This window comes from Chlamydotis macqueenii, chromosome Z (assembly GCF_036417535.1).
Source record: "Chlamydotis macqueenii isolate bChlMac1 chromosome Z, bChlMac1.mat, whole genome shotgun sequence".
Taxonomy (NCBI): Eukaryota; Metazoa; Chordata; class Aves; order Otidiformes; family Otididae; genus Chlamydotis; species Chlamydotis macqueenii.
The window spans coordinates 37,429,763-37,451,328 of record NC_141593.1 but is presented as its reverse complement, the minus strand read 5'-3'; the positions used below and the strand labels follow the sequence as shown (position 1 = coordinate 37,451,328).

Below are 21,566 nucleotides of genomic sequence, written 5' to 3'. Positions count from 1 at the left end.
ACCTAGCCATCAGTTCTTCAAAACATTAGGAACTAAAAATTACTTTATTTAGTAGAATTTTCATTTTTCAGCTCTTTCAATAAGATCTAGATATCTTGGCTATCTCAGTGAATGATAGGTTTTTGCATTTTTAGCTTCAGAAATACGACTAAGTATCTCTCCCAAGGGGATGAGAAACAAGTTGTTTGTCAATTCACTAATATCAGTTAGTACATCCTTACTTAAATGATTCTTATCAAAATAGAAAGAAACTGACTTTGTTTTCTTATTCTTATTTTTGTCACGTATGGTATATTGGTTAATGTAATTAAATTTAAACTACATAACAGCTGCTATTTTAAATGAGGGTTTTTTGTGAATAATTTTAATTATATTTAAATCCGAGTCTTAACATTGACATTAACAGTAAGTGAAAATCAGTTGCCTAATTAAGAAATTAATCCTTTTCTATCTGTTGCAGAATTTAAAAAAAAAAAAAAGATATATCAAAGCTAGCAACTTGAACAATTGCATATTTTCATGAAATTGCTTCAGTAAACTTGCATAGACATGAGATTAAGTGAAGGGAGGAGCTAAACTATAAGCTTTAGAATCAGACATTCAGAAAGGTTAGGTTAGAAAAAGAATAAGAATTGTGTCAAACTTTCTTCACAGATACAATCTTTTTATATGAAGACTTTGTTTAAATAGTTAACAAAGGTAACTGATGAAGTTAATAAAGAAGTTATTTCTTTTTGGACAGTTTATTTTATTTTATACTACTGTATGTAAAATATTCAGTTGCTTTACACTAGGCAAGTTGATAGCTGCACTACAGTTCAAAAGTCTCCTTTGACTTAGAGCTCTGGCTTGTTACATGACTTCCATACTTCAAAGTTGATTTAAAATTACCCTTAACTGTCTTACCACCAAACACATCAAAATTCTAACTGCAGCAGAAAAAAAATATCAATCGGGTCTATGTGTACATTCTGCATATAGTTTCTATATAGTTTTTACAAATACTTAAGTTTTTTCTCTGTCTCTGGTGTACTGGCACTTGTCCAGTCCTGTCTAATGCTTGGACCGATAGTCAATGTTGCCACATCCTGGAGTGGTATGTTCATCACTAAACACCCACAGTCACCCTCTTCTTTACCCACTCTAGTTGTTTTTCTCTTGAGGATCATCACTATAATGCATCTGTATTTTAGTGACGTCTATGTCCTTGTTTCTTTTCTCTTGCATTCTGTTCCAATGGTGTCACTGAAGAAAAGTGGACTAACAGCTCAATTGAAAGAGGCCATAAATACATTAATGGCACTCTGGAAAAGACATTGTGTTCCCAGTAGTATATCTTTATAATACACTTATTGATTTGTTTGCATAAAAGCACCGTCAGAGGTATGCTTCATCTGTAGATAGTGTTCTTTTTGGATAGGTAATTCAAACCTAGAAGAAGCACATAATGAACAGACATGCAGTTAAAAATAAATATATTAAAAGTTGTGGATGTTACCTTCTGAATGCCACATCAGTGCTTGAATAAAACTTGTTTTCAAGTTAGCATATAGGCAGTAACATTAGAGACCTGACTCAGTTGATTAGTGCAAAGAAATCACTCACAGCCCCAGGTACCTATGCTTGGCAGCTGAAAAAAAAAACAACCCTAAGAGTGCACATTTGGTATCTACATTTGCAATGTGCGTTTTCTTCCAGGAACTTAGTATTATCATCTTCAACAACCATTTGTTAAAGACAATAAGTGGTAGTCTTCAACAACAAAACCATCAGCTTCACATTCATTTGTTCTTTAATTGATTAGAATTATGAATTCAAAGTTTATATTTTTAAGCTTTTCTTCATAGCTATGATTTCTTCAATTTCATTTTTTTATTAGGAAAAAAAAAAAGAGGATAAAGAGTTAAAACACTTACTATGGTACAAGAGTTAGCACTTCCAAACAACCACTGAACAGTATTTTGAGGTGGGACAGAATGAAGTTAATTTTGAAGGCTTGTGCTTCACAGAGGAAGATTACCCTTTGGAGCCACCTCTCTGCAAATATTGCTTGTAGAGACATATTAAATGCCCCATCTTAGACAGCAAAAGCTTAGTGAGATGCATCCCATCCACTTGCAAGCAGATCTATACGTATTTGACTCAGACTTCTTTGTTCCGTCATAGACTCTTTCAGGTTAACATAATGCTGTTTTTTGGTAGGTTTGTTGGTTTTTTTTTTTTAAGATATGTTAAAAATACTTCTTAAAAGGGGTAGAATTTTGAAAACACTTAAATGCCTGCAAATGTTTTCTGAATGATGGGCTTTTAATTTTTCCAATTCATTTTACACTCCAGAAATTATGCAGAAAGTGCTTTTCTGTTTTAAGCTTTCTCTCCAGTGTCCCTCTCTAAAATAGGGACTTTGTTGCTGTGTTGGTATCTATCTTACTGTTCCTTTGTTCTCTGGTAAACTCAAAAAAACAAAACCAAACAAAAAAAATGCAACCAATGGTATAATTAATACTTACCAGTGTAAATATTTTAGTTTGTGTTCATTACTTACTGTTGAAGAACTTCTGTGCATTAACTTGGGATCATTGTTGTTATGTTAATGTTTATGTAGGGGAGATAATGACTTCAGATAATTTTGGAGCTATTCACTTTGAGATCCAACAACAGCAATATGATAAATGAATTATTGCACTCTCGTTTTCGTTGCATCACTAGAGTGCATGTGTTTGGGTCACTTTCAGTAGAGAAAACAACTCAAACAGTTAATTCTTTCAGTTATATACTCTGAAGAAAATGCAGATGAGACAATATTCCACTTGTAGTCTACTACTGAATGGGAAATCTGTACATCCCAAGTTATTAGATATATGAGCTCATTAATGGACCTTTACTTGTCCAAGGCCAAGATGTGTAAAAATATTTTTACGTGAACAGTAAAATGCATATACAGATGTAAAAATAGAACATGAGAATACTTTCATACGTAGAAAGGTGTGATCATATAGTTAGCAAAGCTGTGTTAGTTAGCAAAGCTGTGTTATTCTTAAATGTAAATATGCCTAGGGGATACAGGTATATAACTGCAGACCTCTATACGTAATTCCTATTGAGACTTTTTGGTAAAAAAAAAAAAAACAACAAACATATACAGACATCATAGGATATAATCCAGAGCAAATCTCAAATCCCTTAGTAATAGTTAGGAAAATTACGGTATTTTTAAATACCTTATTTAAAACCATGTGGGATGATACATTGTAATTTATTACCTTGATTTCCATTTTAAACTTATGCATGAGTTCCTCTGAATGGTGGTTCTGTCTCCTCAGAGCATGTTGCAGGGTCTTCTGGAGAGTTCCAGTAATTACATAGTTACATATACTAAACATATAACCCAGTAAATCTTGTAAATTAGAAATAGTCATTCTCTCAAACAGAAGTTCAGAACTGCCTTCCTTTCCTTGTTTAAATCACCAAAACTAGGTTTTGTGTTACAGAATCAAAGAAAAAGTATGTCAAATATTTGAAAAAGGTTTTCCGCTAGTCCTCTCAGAAAAGCACAATAGGTTAAATCCATGCAATGGATATTTTCAAGTTTTCTTCAAAAAGGGTTACTTCCTTCTGAATTCTGCATATGCTGTTGCATTCAGTTCATGGCTGCCAAATCTGGGGGTATTCTAGGTGTGTCTACCTCGGACATTCAATGAGATATTTAAGCACAATATACAAAAGATACCTGATTTTCAAAATGACAAAGATAACAAAGAAAAGATGAACAGTGGGGTATAAATGAGGAAATAATGTGTTTACAGGCCATGACTCAGTATTAAAATTAATACAGTAATTTGTTAAAATGCACATAACTGAAGATGTTTCATGGGATACCTTATGGCATGGCAGCAGCATGTGTCTGAGTGCATTTTACTGCTGTACTGTCTTTTCCTACCTTCAAAAGTGGCTGAGGATGATTAGGCTTCTCTGAATTGACAAGAGGATTTCTCACCTGTCAAGCCTACATAAAGACAATCCCTTTTAATCCAGTTGGGGATTTCCCCTGTCTGGATACAATCAAACGCAATTTTCTGTGCTTCAATATATTCTAATTCAGACTTTGCTTTCCCAAGGTTTCTGAAAATCTTTGTTGAGAGCTGTGTTCTGTCATTCAAGAGAAAAAAAAAAACCAAAAAAATCAACAAAGAGTTTATAAAGAACTGGTTATTTAACAAGAAAGATGCAATTACCCAGCATATGAGGAAGAAACATTCTGTCAAAATGTAGGAAAAAAAAAAGATGTTGATATTGTAGCACAGGCTTGCCCAATGAAGTTATTTCAGCGTATTTTATAACACACTGGATAAAACTTGCGTAAGCCAGTTAAGCGGAAATGTTTTCCTGCTTTTTGTGACTGGTGTGTTTAAGTTCTCCGATTTCTTTCTTAATATAAATGGACACTCTACTTAGATATTTTTTTCCCCTTCTATAACTATGCAAGGGAATTATAACAGCATTCTTTAAAATGTATTTTCTGTTTGTGAAAATAGCTTATTATTTTTCTGTATTATTTCTGTCTTTGCTTTATTAACTATCTAGTATACCTTTTTTCATCCATAGGTTCATTTCCATAAAATACTTCATAGGACAGAATGTCAGCCTGAGCATTATTAAAGGCTTGTTTCCAATCAGCCCTTTCATCCTCATTCTTCCCGATAAGCTGACTGACGTACTGTTGTGTCCCAGGGACATCACAATATATGGTGTGAACCTACCACAGATCAAAAATTAGATTATATTTCCTGCAAAGCTGGCACATCTGTTTGTAATTCATGTAGTTCACATAACAACTGGAAGAACAGAAAAATATGTTTTTTTCCATAATGTCATTCTCATGCTTCACTAGTTTATCTTTTAAAATAATGCAAATTAAGGAGTGTGCAAGTTGGTCTAATCAACTATCTGTAAGGTGATTTTCAGTGGGTATTTATGTTTATTTAATTCCATGTGTTTTTCTGAAAAATCTTACCTGTAGACTTTAAATCAATGTATAAAAAATATTTTCCAATTTTTAAAGACAATAAAAATAATAAATAAAACTGCACTTTTTCCTTATTGAACTTTTTAGAAAACAATTTTTCATCTTTGCAGTAACTGAGTTCTTACCATCTTGACAAGAGTTTTCAAGAATATTAGCACTGAAATTTGAGGTTTCATTGCCTTGTTATATCTTCGTTCGCATTGTAGGAGCTCAGTGACTTCTCTCTCTCGTTTCTGTAAAGATTCCTGTATCTTTTGCAACATGATATGTGCTTGCCAAAGATATTCCTTTTCCATTGACCATTCAGGCTTCTCTTCTTCATTAGCTACCTGGGGGACAACAAAGATGATGGTTATACACTAAGCCAGGATCTGGATTTTCATTCCTTTCATATAAAATTGCCAAGATTTTAGTGAGTAAGGTAGAGCAAAAATGGAGAAAAATCAAAGAAATATCAAATAAGAAAGGCTACTTTGTTCAGAATTCAGTTTTTATAATCTGAAGAAGTAGATATTTAAAAGATTTTGTAGTTTATTCTATCTAATAATATGAGAACAGCACACTATCAGTGATTCCGGGAGAATAAGAATTAATTTCATTACTGTAGTATTTTAATTATTCATCACCAATTTATCATTCTCAAGCTTTGTACATGTTTGTACATGGTTTTTACTATCAGCAGTTTACTTCAGACTTTGCTAGATTCAGTCTGATTGCCTTTGAGATACCTGCAATAATACTAAAAACAACCAGTTACATTTCCCTTTTTGTGCTCACTTGTTCTGTTTTTAATTGTAAAACCACTGACACATCCGTTTTTTCTCCTTCTGTCTTTTCAGACTTTTGCTGAAGACTTTTTATCTGGAAGTTCATCAGTTCATGCACTCTTTCCACATATAAACTGCTGTAGTGAAGTTCCTGCAAAGCTGAATTGAAAACAATAGGAAAAGCAGGTAAGAACAACTCAAGCATTTCTAATATGCAGTTCCTAAAATATTGTCTAGGCAGGCCAAATTACCTCCCTTTAGAAATAAAGCATTTATTATAAACTAACAAATTTTAATAAATAAATGGAATTCTTTATTGTTAAAACTCAAAGAATTTTAAAGAGGTTGTGCTTTGTTTTGTTTTAAAGCTCTAAAGGGAAAGCTACAGGTGCTGAAATAAACCTATTCAAAATGAATGCTGAGTTGAATAAGCCAGTTATGCTACAGAGTTTGGAATAATGACAAATTACTTGTAGCTTTAACATTCCTTTATTATTCCACCTGCAACACAGTATTGCAATGGAAAAGCTTATATTGACTTCAGCCAGTATGCACCTCAATGTAAGCAGAAAAACAAGCAGGAAAGACTATTGAGAGATCAAGAAACTCTGTGTCTGACACACAAAACTCACTCAGTGTATGCTGGGTATAAAGATAATCTAGTTTTTTACACAAATTTTCCAGAATCCAGACCTGCAAGAAAAGAAAATAAGACAGCAGGAAATCAATGTTACCAGTTTTTGTTATATCTCCTTGTGGAGAATAATCAATAATATGAATTAATGATGTTGACATGTATAGGCACAGCCTACACAAATGGGCTGTTGTATAGTAATTGGCTGTTACTAGAAAAGAAGATACAGAAATAAATCGGAAACTGCTCGGCCTCTAGTGTTTTCACAAGAGCCTTTACCCGGATGTCCTGTGCTTATGTTTTCTTCAGCATTTGTCCACATTGCTGGAATGAAAGAGGAGACAAAAATTATAGAGACTCTGAAACAGCTGAAGAACAAAAGCTTTTGGGAGCACATTTCTAAGGCAGTCCTGAAGGAAAGACTGTGTGTGTCAAAACTTGCCATTACTACTTGGTCTAATTAAAGGTATTCCTTCTACCTACAAGCCTCAGAACATTGTATCCTCATCACTTTTAACTCTTTATTATAATATTTTGCTACATTTCCTTGATACATAACAATTAGGGCAACGGATCTGCAAAACTCATGGTTTTTCACAGTTTATCTATCAGGGAGAGGTATTATCGTGGTAGAGTGTGTTCAAAGTGTTTGAAAAGAGAAAATCTTAGTTTAAATTACTTGTGCCATGTAAAATTTAATCGAAAGGTGGTGCTATATCATTTGGAAAAAAAAAACAACCTCTTTCCTGAAACCTTCACAGAATCATAGAATCATAGAATGGTTAGAGTTGGAAGGGACATCCAAAGGTCATCTAGTCCAACCCCCCTGCAAGGAGCAGGGACATCCCCTACTAGATCAGGTTGCTTCACTCTGAAATCCTACAGAAATCTGTATTCAGCTTCATAAACACAAAAGATGACTCCTTCTTCCTCCCCTCCCCAGCCCCGCTACACCATAAGGTTAGGTAAGATGTCCCTGAATATATATCTTGGAGTAGCACAATGAAAATAAAGCAATGTTGAAGATTTGCTAAATTACAGGAAGACTTGCATATATTATGTGGAATAGAACACTACACAAAAAATAACAACTATCAGACTATGCTCACAGATGATATCTATAAAAAACCAACAAATTTCTTTCTTTTTCCACCTTGGCAGCCATCTCAGACCTTAGTAAACTGAAGTTGCATTATTACAGAGAAATTTGGAAAATCAGAGGCATCTTAAGCACATCTCCTTTTCCTGGGAATTATCAAGTGTGGTAGTTTGGCTGCTAGCTCAACCAGTTGCATTTTAGTGTTGTAGTAGCTTAGATGAGGTGAAGTTTTTGTTGATTTTTAGTGCTAATTAGAATCATAGAATGGTTTGGGTTGGGAGGACCTTTAAACGTCATCTAGTCCAATCGCCCTGCAAGGACCTGGGACATTTTCAACTAGATCAGGTTGCTCACAGCGCCCATCCAACCTGGCCTTAAATGTTTCCAGGGATGGGGCATCAACCACCTCTCTGGGCAACCTGTGCCAGTGTTCCACCATCCTCATAGTAAAGAATTATTTCCTATGATTCTATGATTCCATTTTAAAAACATTACGCCTCATCCTATCACAACCGGCTCTGCTAGGAGTTTGCTAAATAAGAAAATAAACAATGTGCTCTATTGTGATTTTAAGATTCTTCAAAAGACATTAAATCCGAAAATAAGAGAGAGAGAAATAACAATCTTACAATTTTTAGTGGAAAGAATAATATAGTATCTCAAAAAAAATGTACACCATCTTCATTGGTGTTTAAAGGTCCAAAAAACTACCTGGGTGCTCTGAAAAAAAAGGAAGGCAGATGCACAGCAGTTCAATCTTAGCTGATTTAGATGTACGTATCTAAAGGCAGACAGTGTGGTTTCCATGTTCCTTAGGCTCCTGGAAACAGCACACAGTGGAAATGGTAATAAGACTGATTAAGTCCAATATAAAACCCAAACTAGCTTTGTTTACCTTCTCTTCTTCACAGTTCTCTGTTTGTTGCTTCATTTGGTGAAGGAGATCTTCCTTTTCTTGTATCAGTTGTTTGTTCCTTTGCCTCAGGCTCTGAAGGCAGTAGAATAAGGGAAAAACGATTATAATTTCTAGACCAATGCTTCAATCTTTAAAAAGGCCTATGGCTTTCGTTTTCATTCCACACATGTTAAGAAGTCATAACGTTTGGATGAGGCTGCTAAGACCTGAGGATCTTGCACAAAAATAATGAAAACTGACTGATCTACAATGACCACATTGACCAGAAGTGGTCTGATTCTAAAGACCCTACCTAAAGTCATGAACATGCTTAACCCTTTCCTTGGTAGCAGAACAGAAGGAGGTACAGCATAAATCTTATTATCTGTTCATCACCAGAAAAGTATTACAGATCTATATATTATGTGAATATCTTTACACTTTTTCATAAAACCAAAGCTATTTCTAACTGCATTAGCACAGACAGTATGGTAAAACCCCACACTGAGTTTTCATCAGAGGCATGAAGACAGTCCAAGATGTGAAAATCGTTTTGGAAACATACTGTGTAAGGTTTTATTAATCTCCAGAAGGAGAAAAACATAGTTTTGTATTAATTTCACAAACTGTGTGTCTTCACTTGACTATCTGTCCCTAAAAGAAAATGTTACTTATGCAGCCTATTCCTGCAGCCTCTGGAAGTACTGGCCATTCTTATTCCCATGTAAAAACTATTCTTCTTTATTACCTTAACTGTATCCTGCCAGTGTGCGTTGCTCTTGTTCATCAGTTCTCGGTAAGCTTGTAACTGGGATTTCAGACTCCTCATTTTCTCACCATAATGTTTATTTATAGTAGTTATAGAGTGCTCCTGTATTATAAAAGATTATTGAGAAAATTAATACTGAGTGAAAACACAAAAGCCAACCATGATGAAGAGAACAGTTTTCTTTCATCAATGTTTTTTGTTGTCTGCAAACATTTCTTATTGATCACAGGAGGTTTGTGTTTTCACCCACTACAGACTTTGAGCAAAACTTACTGCTAAAGTAATTTATCCTTTCTCTTTTTCTGCAGAAGTGAAAACCAAACCCTTTCTGAGAGCAGACCAGAATGAATTATTCTAAGCAGGGCCAAGCAATTTTAGAGAAATTAAATTTTTCTCAGAAAACAAAAGCTTGGAAGGATAAGACATAATATAAGTAGCATTAAAAACCCCCCACTCTCGGCATCTGGAAACATCCAAATAAGGCAATAAAATTTTATGAGAAATATAAACAAATAAGAAACTTCAAAAAACATAGATATGTGAAGAAAGATCATTTCAGTCCCTATGTTTGCATCTGTGCCTACCAGGCAATTCTCTCTTCCCATGCATTTTTGTTCTGCCTGTTTCTCTTTTTCTCTTCCCCTAGTGATCAGTTGAGTCAATTGAAAGTGTAAGATGTACAGTGCAAGGGTTATGTTCCTACTGAAGCACAGAAATGTATTTACACAGGTATTGCAACACTTGTGCAGATGTGGTAACCTGAGAATAAGGCAAAGGGTAAGTCCTGTTCCTTACCAAAGGCTAGCAAGCTTTTGGACATTACATACAGGGAATTCTCTTAAGTTTGCTTTATGGTCTGTAGAGTTTGTTCACTTCCCCTTGGAGGTTCCAGAGGAATTTCTGAATGTCTTTTCTCTGTTCACTCAGCATAAACTTTAATTGTATGGAAAACATACATCTGCATAGAAACTAAGTGCCTGTCTTACTCTGGATCAGAAAAGGAGAATGAAGTGACAAATAAGCAGAAAGATGAAGCAGTGACTGCAAGAAAAGGTTTCAGAACAGCATAGCCAAAGCTTATGTGGGTAATTTAATATTTTTTGAGAATTACTGACTAAGGGAATGCAGAAATGCTTCCAATAAGGAAAGTGAGGCACTATGGGTTATGGTCACAGGATCCTCATTGTAACCTTACAGGGGTTTACAGGTGGAGGGATTCTGCTATTCTGTAAACCATATTGACAAAATATTGCAACGCTAAAGCAAAGGTAAGTGCAAAGTAGAGGAGAAAGTATCCACAGAGGAAGAGGCAGTAAAACTTTCTACTTTGGCAATGAGTGAAGGCAGAACAGCTTCACACAGCCCTTTACAAAAAAAATAATTATTGAGAGGCACTACCTAGACAAACACAAATTTTCTAATCATGGTGCCAGTTATTAGAGGAAGGTGATGTTTAAGAGAAAAGTTTAGTAACAAGTTCAGAAAAATCTCTGCAACTCTGCCAGACAAAAAAGTAAAACCAGATTTCACAAAGTTGTAAGATCAAATACACTCTAAAGGTACATTGACATTATTTCTGGAAACTTAAAACAGGCACCTGAATGCAGATGTAAATGTGAATGATGTAGATTTTATCCCTCTGTGTCATTTTGACTCATGGTATGACACAACAGCAATGTTAATGTTCCAGAATAATTACCTGGTTTTCTTTCCTTATATTGTCTAGTTGTCTGATTATCATCATATGCTTATTTTTCATTTGCTGCATATCTTTTACAATCTGTAAAGGATGAAGAAAATTATGAACTCAGAGCACTAGCAGCTCCAGTTATAATGAACCATTAAACAATTTTGGGGTACATTTCTCAAAATGACAGATACAGTACAGTCAAGAGTTTGATCTCAGAAAAAAATAAATAGCCAACAGGACTGCAGGTCAAAGCTTTCAGGCTTCAACAACTAGAAAATATGCTATGTTATTGAACAAAAATCTGTATATGACTTCAAATGATTCTTTTTTCCTAGTCCTAGTATTGCATCTCCACCTCTTCCTTTTCACTGTAGTGATCCAAACTGAATATGGAAGGCACAGTCATTACAATTATTCTAAAGTTCTTGAAAAAGAAAATGAGCATTCTGAAATTATTACTGAGAAAAAGGTAAAAAACTAAAATAGTAAACAGTGAAGAAGATTGCATTTTTGCATTTAAGGGTTAGATAACACAAATTGATTACAGAATACACTCAATTTTATCTTATATTCCATTAAAATAACTTGAAAACCTGTAAAATTGATGTAACTTTAAGGTGTACATTTAAGAATGTACTACAGACATTCTTCATGACTAATAAGAACAGATGGATACATAAAGGACTGGCAAAATGACCTTTTTCCTGTTTGAAATGAGTCATTTAGGCTTAAAATTGCATCAGGATCCTTAGTTACTCCATTTTATTCATTTTGTTTCTAATCCAATTCATAATAGTCACAACAGGAAAATTCCACTGTCTCCCCATCCCAGTGTCTGCTGTCCATTTTTCTTTTGACATACTTGTCTGGTAGGTGCAATGGCAAATTACACAACACTGATACTTGTGCATCTTAAATGAGTACAACAGATACTGCTGAAGGAATTACAGCAAAAATGAGCATGGTTATATGCAAATTATTAAAATCTAGAGCTTTTCCACAGATTTTTTGTTTGTTTGTTTGTTTCGGTTCTTCATTTTAGCTTAATATGATGCAGATTCTGCTGATAATGAGCAGCTCAGGTGAAATAAAACTGAAAAAAAATTCTCAGATTTTTTTTTTTTGTGGTGACTGATGCATTATTTTTAAATAGTTGTGGTTATTAGCATTGATCTATGATGACAGATTAAATCTTTGTGAGTATTTACAAGCAGCTAATTTGGGAGTGCAAAATCTTTACAATCTGACACTGTCACAGTTCAAATGATATAAAAGTAGCAAAGCAGCATTGTGGTATTGAAATACACTTTCCTATTCACACCCCATCAAAAACACAATTGTAGACTTAGAGGAGTTTTAAAGAGACACAATTAAAAGGTTAAGACACAGGAAAAGCCTCTTCTAGGAGAAGATTTAAAAGATTCAGATGGGTTTATCCCTTTTATCACCCATAGAGCTCCGAGTCATCTTAACTAGATTGCTTCAGGCATTTGAACTTGTTTCTTACAGGTAGCCCAGGGGTCTGTAGCCTGTACCACGGAAGTAACCATGTAACTTTTTTGATGCATAATAAAAGAACAAGAGTACAGGAGCATATTTAATGCAATAAATAAACCAATGAAACCAATAAACTAGGAGATATATATATATATACATATATATATACATAGACATATATACTGCATAATGTAAAATAAACTGGCTAACCAAAAAATCCAAAGTTATGCTGGTTACTGGTATCAGAAATATTGCAATAGCAACAAAGTCTCACACTACAAGTCAAAAGTCACTTCCAACAATCAAGAAACAGGATGAGAAATATATGGGAAGGCAAGGGTTTTCTCCATATAAAGTTACAAGGGAGTTTTTAATCTTTAGACACCTACACGGAACAGGCAAATTTAATATCTAACAGCAACTTAATATCTAATCCTAACTTAAGATGACATTTCCATTTTAATATTTGTATTTTTATGTCAATATTCAAAATTTAAGTGCAAGCTTTCAAATGTGAAGGAGACACCTACTAAGCAATAAGAATGCGTGAATTGAATTCATACAATGAAGCTATTATCACAATTCATTTACTATATCCTACTAAAAGAGACAATTCATTTCGCAATTTTTTGTATTCATTCACATTGGGGCTTTTTTAGGAGCCAGGAGGCGTTTGTTGTTGGTGGTTTTTTTTGTTGTTGTTTTGTTGGTTTGGTTTTTTTTTACCTTGGTCATGTATAATGTAGCTAACTTGTATGGAATATATTGTGCTTCTTCAGTTGTGCATTCCTTCGGCTCACTTGCTTTGTGGTCAGCATCAGAACAAACTCCAGATGTGTTCAGATAATCTACTGTATAACAAAAATTACTTGAAGTCTAGAACTAAAATGCACAGCAATTACAGATGTACATATTACATTTTAAATTTTTTATTAGAGACATCCAGCATAGTTTAAAAACATACCTTTTCTTCTGATAACAAAGAAAATGCACCTTTAGGAGAAAACATTTGGCAAGTCTGACTTGTCAGCTGAGATCTATGGACACCATCACACATAGTGATGTGGTTTGACAATTGTCCTTGACTACTCTGACATGAATTACTTACATATACTTATGTCACTAAAACTTACAATGAAAACTTAGGTAAAAAAAACCATGCAGAAATATCCTGCCTTGTGAGAAAATAGGCTTTTATCACAGCTAAGAAGAGGGCATTTTAAAGTCTCCTTCAAAACTACCTTTTATAAGTTGTTTGATAGATTCAGTTTATATCAGAGTATGATATAAAATTTTAACTTTTTTTTTTAAATCTTCTTTTTTTTTGTTGATTAAAAACATATCATTACTTTTTTTTTTTCCAATCAGATCTTTCCAGCTTAACACAGTAGATTACTTCCTATTGGTAAATTATTTTAAATATCATAATCCTTAACTAAGCATCATAAATAACTAACAGAAGTATAAGGTCAAAAGAGACTGATCTGATTACTTAGAATGGTGATTTGTATAAATCCAAGCTACACAACTTCATTCAGAAATCCAAGCTACACAAGTTAATTCAAATAGAGCTCACGTAAAAGAAAAAAAAAAAACAGAACAATCCTCCCCATTTACGTAATGTATCATGTGTTCCAGAAAACAAGAAGGACATTTGCTATATAAATATACCTTTTTCTAGAGCTTTGTTTTCACTCCATCCAACCAGGGAATTCAGAAATGACCACTTGTTTATATTCATTACAATCTTGTGCAGCCATGAGTTTCCCTCTCCATCTGTTGACAAAATTCAGGTGCTAAAATCAGGTGAAAATAATTTAAATTCTTTGAATTATCTTGATTTGCTGATTCATTTGATTTAAATGTGGTATGAACTAATTCTGTTGGAACTGAAAGAGTTTTAAATGAGTAAAAGTCATACAAAAGAATGAGAGGTTGGGAAGTCACTGAGAGAGCTACAAGCATAAGAAGAATATAGTATTTGTTTGAGACTTGAATGATTCCACCTTATCTTGAAAACAGAGATAATTTTAAGTGAAAGACTCTACTCCAGACTTGTTTCTTGTCTTCTCTTTAAATCTTTTAAAAATCTTAATTTTGAAAAATTACAAACCAAACTGGATTTTGCCCAATATCTTTGAAAATAAGATATATAGAGTGCACCCTCAGCAAGTTTGCCAACAACACCAGGCTGTGTGGATGACATGCTGGAGGGGAGGGATGCCATCCAGAGGGACCTTGACAGGCTGGAGAGGTGAGCCCATGCAAACCTCATGAAGTTCAATCAGGCCAAGTGCAAGGTCCTGCACATGGGTTGGGGCAATCTCAGGCACAAATACAGGCTGGGTGGAGAATGGATTGAGAGCAGCCCTGAGGAGAAGGACTTGGGAGTGCTGGTGGATGAGAAGCTCAATACGAGCCGGCAATGCGCGCTTGCAGCCCAGAAAGCCAACAGCATCCTGGGCTTCAACAAAAGAAGCATGGCCAGCAGGTCGAGGGAGGTGATTCTGCCCCTCTACTCCACTGTCACGAGACCTCACGTGCAGTACTGTGTCCAGCTCTGGAGCCTCCAGTGAAGAAGAACATGGATCTCTTGGAGTGAGTCCAGAGGAGGGCCACGAAGATGATAAGAGGACTGGAGCACCTCTTCTATGAGGATGGGCTGAGAGAGCTGGAGAAGAGAAGGCTCCGGGGAGACCTTATAGCAGGCTTCCAGTATCTAAAGATGGCTTATAGGAAAGATGAGGAGAAACTCTTCAGTAGGGGCTGTTGTGATATAGGACAAGGGGTAATAGTTTTAAAATAGAGGGAGGTAGATTCAGATTAGATATTAGGTAAAATTTTTTTGACAATGAGGGTGGTGGAACACTGGGAACAAGTTGCCCAGAGAGGTGGTAGATGACCCATCTCTGGGAACATTCAAGGCTAGGTTGGACGGGACTCTGAGCAACCTAATCTAGTTGGAGATGTCCCTGCTGCTTGCAGGAGGGTTGAACTAGATGACCTTTAAAGCTCCCTTCCAACCCTAGCTATTGTATGCTTCTGTTATTCTATGAAAATTCTATGAAAATAAGTGTGTGTGTGTGTGTGTTGGGGCAAGATATATCTGACCTAGGTTTATTAATAAGCACTCTGGATGTGCACAACACTCCTGCTCAGAGAAACCGAAGACAAAACACCCAACATGAGCAGCATTTTGGTGTGAAAGGGAGAACAGTGTCTGAAAGAAGTCTTCTGATTCATTGAATTTGTTGAAACAATTTTCAGAAATTAAGAATTTTTATCCACTAAAGAAATCCAAATTCCTCAGATCCCGGAGCAATATTAATTTTTTTTCCATGCTGCAGTGATTTTCTACAATCAAATATCTGTCTCTTCACATTGTTTTTATTGGACATATTGTAACAGAATGTACTGTTTTAAAATATTGTCTTTCTACTTACTAGATGGAATCACCAGATCCTATTTCCATAAAGCCATAATACTGTTGTTTTTCAAAAGCCAGTTTTAATGATTTATAAAGTATATAACTAAATAAATTTGTGTAACCTTAGCTCAAGTTATTCTTCTTTCTGAATTAATTATTTTTATCACTACACATTGCATATATATATTTCTATATCTGCTTTTTTTTTTCTGTGAATTATGTCAGTGAAGGATGTATATTAAATTATGTATAGAATAGTTACTTCTTAAAGGACCTTGACCTCTCAGATCTACATCTTTTTGTTTCATGTTTGGCTTGCTTTCCACCACCTTTGGAGACTATTTGAAGCCACAGTAATTGTTGAAAAAGCCGTCCACTTTACACAATCTTACTTTTGGCAAAATTAGCCACTGTTTCTGAACAACTGCATTTTTTGACAGTTTCTAAAGAGTCTAGTAGGTTGCACATCTTGTTTTAGAAATAACAGATAGAGAATACATAACAAATTTAGTCCTGTTCTGCTGGCCTTGGTTTTAATAGATATAAAGCCAATAGGCATCTCTTGTACAGGATAAGCTTGAGGATCACGTCAATTATCTATATGCTGACTTATGACAGGAGCTCTCCCGCTTAGTCCATACTTACATTCATCCACATTTAAGCTGTATCAGCACTGATGATGCAATAGGGACTATAATGCTTCCGCAGTTCTGCTTCTGTGAGACTACAATACGGTAACAGGGTATCAATCTGCCGTTTTGTGAAAAACAATAAAGTACACCCTCATTCTGAACACCTGAGGCACAAAGTACTCCTTACCCTCCTCAGTTGCATCTTCAATCATAACACTTTTAGTTACACATGAAGGATGTTCTTGTATCTCCTCTGAATAATCAATAACACTGCCTGGTAGAGGAACAGATGAGTGAATAGCAGTCTGTGATTTAGTTTCAGGATCAATTCTTACTGAATCTTCAGGGACTTGAGAGCCTGTAGGGATAACTGTTCGCACCCATGCTTCTGGAAGAACAAGCAAAATAATTGCTGTTACTAAAATAGAAGGAGGAGGTATTCAGTTGAGAGGCTTGAGAACAGCTGTCATGAAACAAGACCAGATATGTAAGATCACACCCCAAAATGAATTTAAGATAAAAATAGTACAAATTGTTAGCCAATTTAGATGTAAACTTGGATGAGTTTCTTAGAAATAGATCAGAGCAAACCTATAGTTTTGGGTTTTTTCTTTCTGTCTCATCTGATATCTAACATTTTTTGTCGATTTAATCTTGGTTTGACTGTCAGATTTAGGTGAATTGTCAAGCACACCAAGGTCCATGAAACAAGGTTCCAGAATTTACCATCTTTCACCCTGAACAAAACCTGCCAAATCTCATGCAGCTTCTATCCAAAAGCATGTCACAGCCACATTCCTCCATGCATGACTTCTGGCCAGCTTTTGTCTCTAGATCTCTTCAAGATGTCTATTTTCTTGTTATGATCAGTTTCAATGGTGTCCCCATAAAATGTTTTTTTTTTTTTTTCTTTTTGCTGAATTAAAAAAAAAAAACAACCAAAGATCTATTAGTGGAAAACCTTCCATTTTTGTTTGTTTGTTTGTTTGTTTTTGCCTTCCCAGCCTCATAACTCCCATAAAGATACTGCTTTTCCAGCTCTTCATGGTGTGAGGAACAGCTAGACATAAAGTCCCATATGAGGAAGAAAACAAATACTTGATTCTGAACCTGAAATCCAACAATAGGCTTTTCAGGAACTAATCAGAGCATGTGCACAGGAACTAAAGTCTAGGTGGGTATAAGCTTAGCAACTGAACTGCTGTGATCCCAGAGTTTCCACCTATCTAGCTAGGGGTCTCACCATTGGTACTGGCTCACTGATTGTCAACATTGCACTGAAAAGCCTAAAGCCTTTGAAAACTTGGCTTATGCATATTGAGAAGGCCTTAAAATTATACTACTAGAAGTAACAGAGATCATCAAGAATTATGATGTTGGCAAGGTAATTACTGAAAGTAATGTGGACTGGTTGGAGTTGTACATATCTAATGAAGCTGACAGAACATTTTCATATGGCAGATTAAGAAATGCAGCTTGAGCAGGGATTGTGCTTCCTAAGGATAAAGGATCCTCACCTGACCTTCTTCTCATCTAGAATAGATAGTAACATTCATGGCAAAGCTCAATACTGTTCTTTTGTAATGCTCTCTTCGAAGTATTCCTGAGTTCCTTTCCCATAGAAAAAAAATAGGAAATTTAATTACCTTCTTTCTTGCCTGGGTGCTTTTCTTTTTAGAGTGGAATCTATTGTAGGTGACTACAGAACACTGAAATACAGCAGACCATTTTACCCTCATACCTCAGTGTATCCTGTAATGAGTGCAGCTCTCCATTTTATACACGAAATGTAGCTTAAACTCACATTCACCTGTAGCCTGCACAGCAGGTTCCAACACTAACAGACTTTTAATTTTATTTTCAATGCTTTATCAGGGTAAATAAGTAATTATTTCTCTCTTTGTAACCCTTTCCTGTAGTATATAGCTTTTTCTTTCATTATGCATAAATGGTAGAAATTAAGACCTTTTTGAGACATGAAAACAGTTTATCACCGTTGACCAAAATTCTTAGGGAGAAAACTTTTGTCTCTCTGGGCTTCATTACAAGATTTTATCATTTCCCCTAGACAGACTAAGTTCAGCAGTGAATTTCTTGCTATTTTCTCTTCTTAGCTACCTTCGCACTTCTAGAAAATCACATAGGATTTCCATCAATGCTGAAAAAGAAACAGCCTTTGCTGTATTCTGTTAGAGATGTTACTTTCAGGTTACTTGGGGCCAGCAAAACCTCAAGATAATTGTATAATATTTCAGTTTAATACATTTAATAAAAATAACTGCACTATAACAATGATCAAGCTGGTTTCACTAATCCTTCCCTCCCATCATCACCACAGTTGGGAACTTTTTTTATGTTTCCCCAGTTAATTTGCTCAGTAGTACCAGCCAAAGAAACAGCACCTGAATATTCTTCTATACAGATATCAGCTTCCGTTGTGGTTTAACCCCTGCCCTACCAGAAAGTAGGCTGGAGAGTCACAACCATTTGGGAAGGGACACAGCTGGGACAGCTGACCTCAGTTGACTTGCTGATGGGGCTTTTGAGAAACAGAGAAGGCCTTGACACTGTGTAAGCACTGCTCAGTGATAACTAAAAAACTATGTGTTGTAAACAGTATTTTTGTCACAAATTCATAGCATTATACAGGTTGCTATGAAGAAAATTAAGTCTATCCCAGCTAAAACCATTACAGCTTCCAATGTACATAATATTAGACTGGGAGTTGAGCAAAAACTTATTGAAGCTGGAAGGACAACAATGGTTTTCATCCAAGTTAAATATAACAGGCACTTAAACTTATCTGTGCAATAAGAAAGCTGAAGCATAAAAACTGTCCAGAAAACAAACTTTGTAAGCTCTAGTGCTATCTGAGTAGGAAAGCTGAATGAAACCTACATGGAAATACCATATTGTTTGATGGTACTGGCTATAAGAGGCAGACTGAGAAGCCCTGTTGCTCACATACAGAAGCACTGTTGAAAGAGTAAAGGAAGACCAGAGGAATATTTCTAAATATGTTTTAAGCTCAGATTAAAGATGAGAGCAACTTTTGAGTTTAACATTTACTGGTAAGATGCTTGTATCTGTAAAGAGAAAGCTGTCACATGTTTGATTCTACTGTGGTTGGGATAGAAACAAGAATTTTTCACAATCCCTTTTAATGAATAAGATTCCACTATGAAGTACCTTAATCTGTCATCAGTTTCAGTTCTGTACCTCAAATAACAGTGATTTAAAACAAAAGGACTAAACCTAATGAGGTTTGATGATCTTTCATTCATGCAATCAGGATGCAACCTATTTTGACTGTGGTTGAAAGTCCTCCTTCCTTTATGGCCATGCTAACTGGCCTGCAATCTAATGAAAGTAATTCCCAGCAAACTTCATCTCATTATGAGAACTCAGTCTAGATGAAAGCATTTTCACAATTCAAGAAGGTATTTAGTACAATTCTTTCAGACTGTAAGATCTTCATTAGATAAGTGTCTTCCTTTGTACTTGGGAAGAGCTTCACTATACGAAATAAATACAAACAGATATAGTTTGTTTACTAACAATGGACCCTACCTTGATCTTTCCTTTCTAAGTAGGGGATTCCACCAAAGACTTCTGGATAGAAATATCTATGCTTGATCTTGCAGAGCAAGACTTTTCATAATGGATGCTTCTACTGAGTAGTGAGAAAACACCTGCCTCATCTGTGTAGTAACAGTGCAGACTAATCAATAAAACAATATCAGAAGTAGTTTGGAGTTTTATTTAAACTGCAGACATTTCTTCATAGTATTTCAGACATAGTGCAACTAGCATTGAGGTTTGGAGTGGAGAATTTGATCATTCTACAAAACTACATTCTACCATCCCCTCCTTTCCTGAGATATTGTCTCTTTACATCTTAAATAATGCCTAGCATTATTTAAGATCTAAAAGGAAAGACTTATAATTTGAGAAATGGAGGCAAAGAGATTCCTTGGGGTACAACTTCAAAAGATTTGTTTTCTATCAAAAAGGTTTAACAGAACCACACCTTGGCTGAGGGTTTGAACTGGATGATCTTCAAAGGTCCCTTCCAACCCAAACCATTATATGGTTCTATGATTAATTTTCATGTCACTGTCACTGTCCAGAGTCGATCTCAATATGTTATTTCTTTTCAGCTTTAAATCCCTGATCAGGTTGTTTCCATGTCCAAGCCTGTTTTTGAAAGTTACTGGTTTTGAATTTAAAACTTTTACATAAAAGTTTTAATTTCCTTGTAAATGCTTAGCTCTCTGTCAACACAGGAACATTCTTCATGCCTTCCATTCATGGACACTTAGCACACAGTACTCTTGTCACTAATTCTCTCAAGTGTTAGCTGGTTGTTTTCCTGTGTGTACAACTGCTAAACATTTGGTGAGAAACACAAAATGCTCTCGCCTTCATAATGCTCGCACTGAAGTGTAAACATGTGTCTTGTGCAGTCTGCACGCAAAACACGATCAGTCACCCTCAATGCAGACCATCAGTGTGTAACCAGCTATCTCAGGAAGGAAAGTGAACAATTGTCTGTGGCTACGTCTCCACTGGGATGGTTAGGGGACCTAGGTGCAGAGCTGTGCTGAGAAACATATCCTCTTGGTTGAGATGAAATCTTAATTTATACTTTAAAACTCAGGCCTGAGAAGCACAGAGGGATTTAGCTTTTTTTTTTTTAATTAAAAAAATCACAATTTAAAATAGGAGCAGTCAGTCTCCTGGTTTATAACATGCTTGGTTTAATAGCTAGGCCACCCTCTGTTGCTATTTTATCCTTAAGAACTAACCATGCACTTCAGATGCAGTTGTAGCTGAAAATGGCTGATCCCCTATCACATTACTTCCATGCTGTTTCATTCCAACAGCAGTAAAATTTACTGCTCTAAGATCTAGAGGTATCCAGGATAAATTTTGAGGTCTGTCTTGTAGCTTTATCACATCGCACATGTTTCATCAGTTAGTTACTTTTTTTTTGCTACAGTGAATTCTATTTTGTGCCTTGCACCAGCATCTACTGCTTTGTGACAGGGGATTATTTTCTTTTTATAGAAATGGCCAGTAGGAATTCTGAAAGATGGGCAGAAGGAGAAGTATCTTTACAATACTGCT

General features: G+C 35.4%; 2 protein-coding genes across 2 annotated transcripts in view; one reads left to right on the top strand and one right to left on the bottom strand.

The window, feature by feature from the left end:
* ANXA1 (annexin A1) overlaps positions 1-21,566 on the top strand; it is a 419,725-nt gene that overhangs the window by 359,363 nt on the left and 38,796 nt on the right. The gene's annotated exons all lie outside the window — the stretch shown is intronic.
* LOC147596307 (uncharacterized) lies at positions 3,283-21,404 on the bottom strand. The gene is made up of 13 exons (XM_086770653.1): positions 21,245-21,404; positions 16,624-16,854; positions 14,049-14,153; positions 13,104-13,228; positions 10,890-10,970; positions 9,170-9,292; positions 8,422-8,514; positions 6,426-6,486; positions 5,804-5,952; positions 5,152-5,355; positions 4,590-4,756; positions 3,998-4,149; positions 3,283-3,341 (listed from the first exon to the last, which is right to left on the bottom strand). Exons 1-13 carry the CDS (start codon positions 21,402-21,404, stop codon positions 3,283-3,285), a joined length of 1,710 nt encoding a protein of 569 aa, XP_086626779.1.

Bases quoted from the DNA above. Each gene is read 5' to 3' on its own strand.
- LOC147596307 (XM_086770653.1), bottom strand. From the start codon at position 21,404: ATGTGCGATGTGATAAAGCTACAAGACAGACCTCAAAATTTATCCTGG. The intron at 10,971-13,103 runs GTAAAAAAAAAC...CATCCTTTACAG, and splicing joins CTACATTATACATGACCAAG to ATTGTAAAAGATATGCAGCA. The intron at 4,150-4,589 runs GTATACTAGATA...CTTGAATGACAG, and splicing joins GAACCTATGGATGAAAAAAG to AACACAGCTCTCAACAAAGA.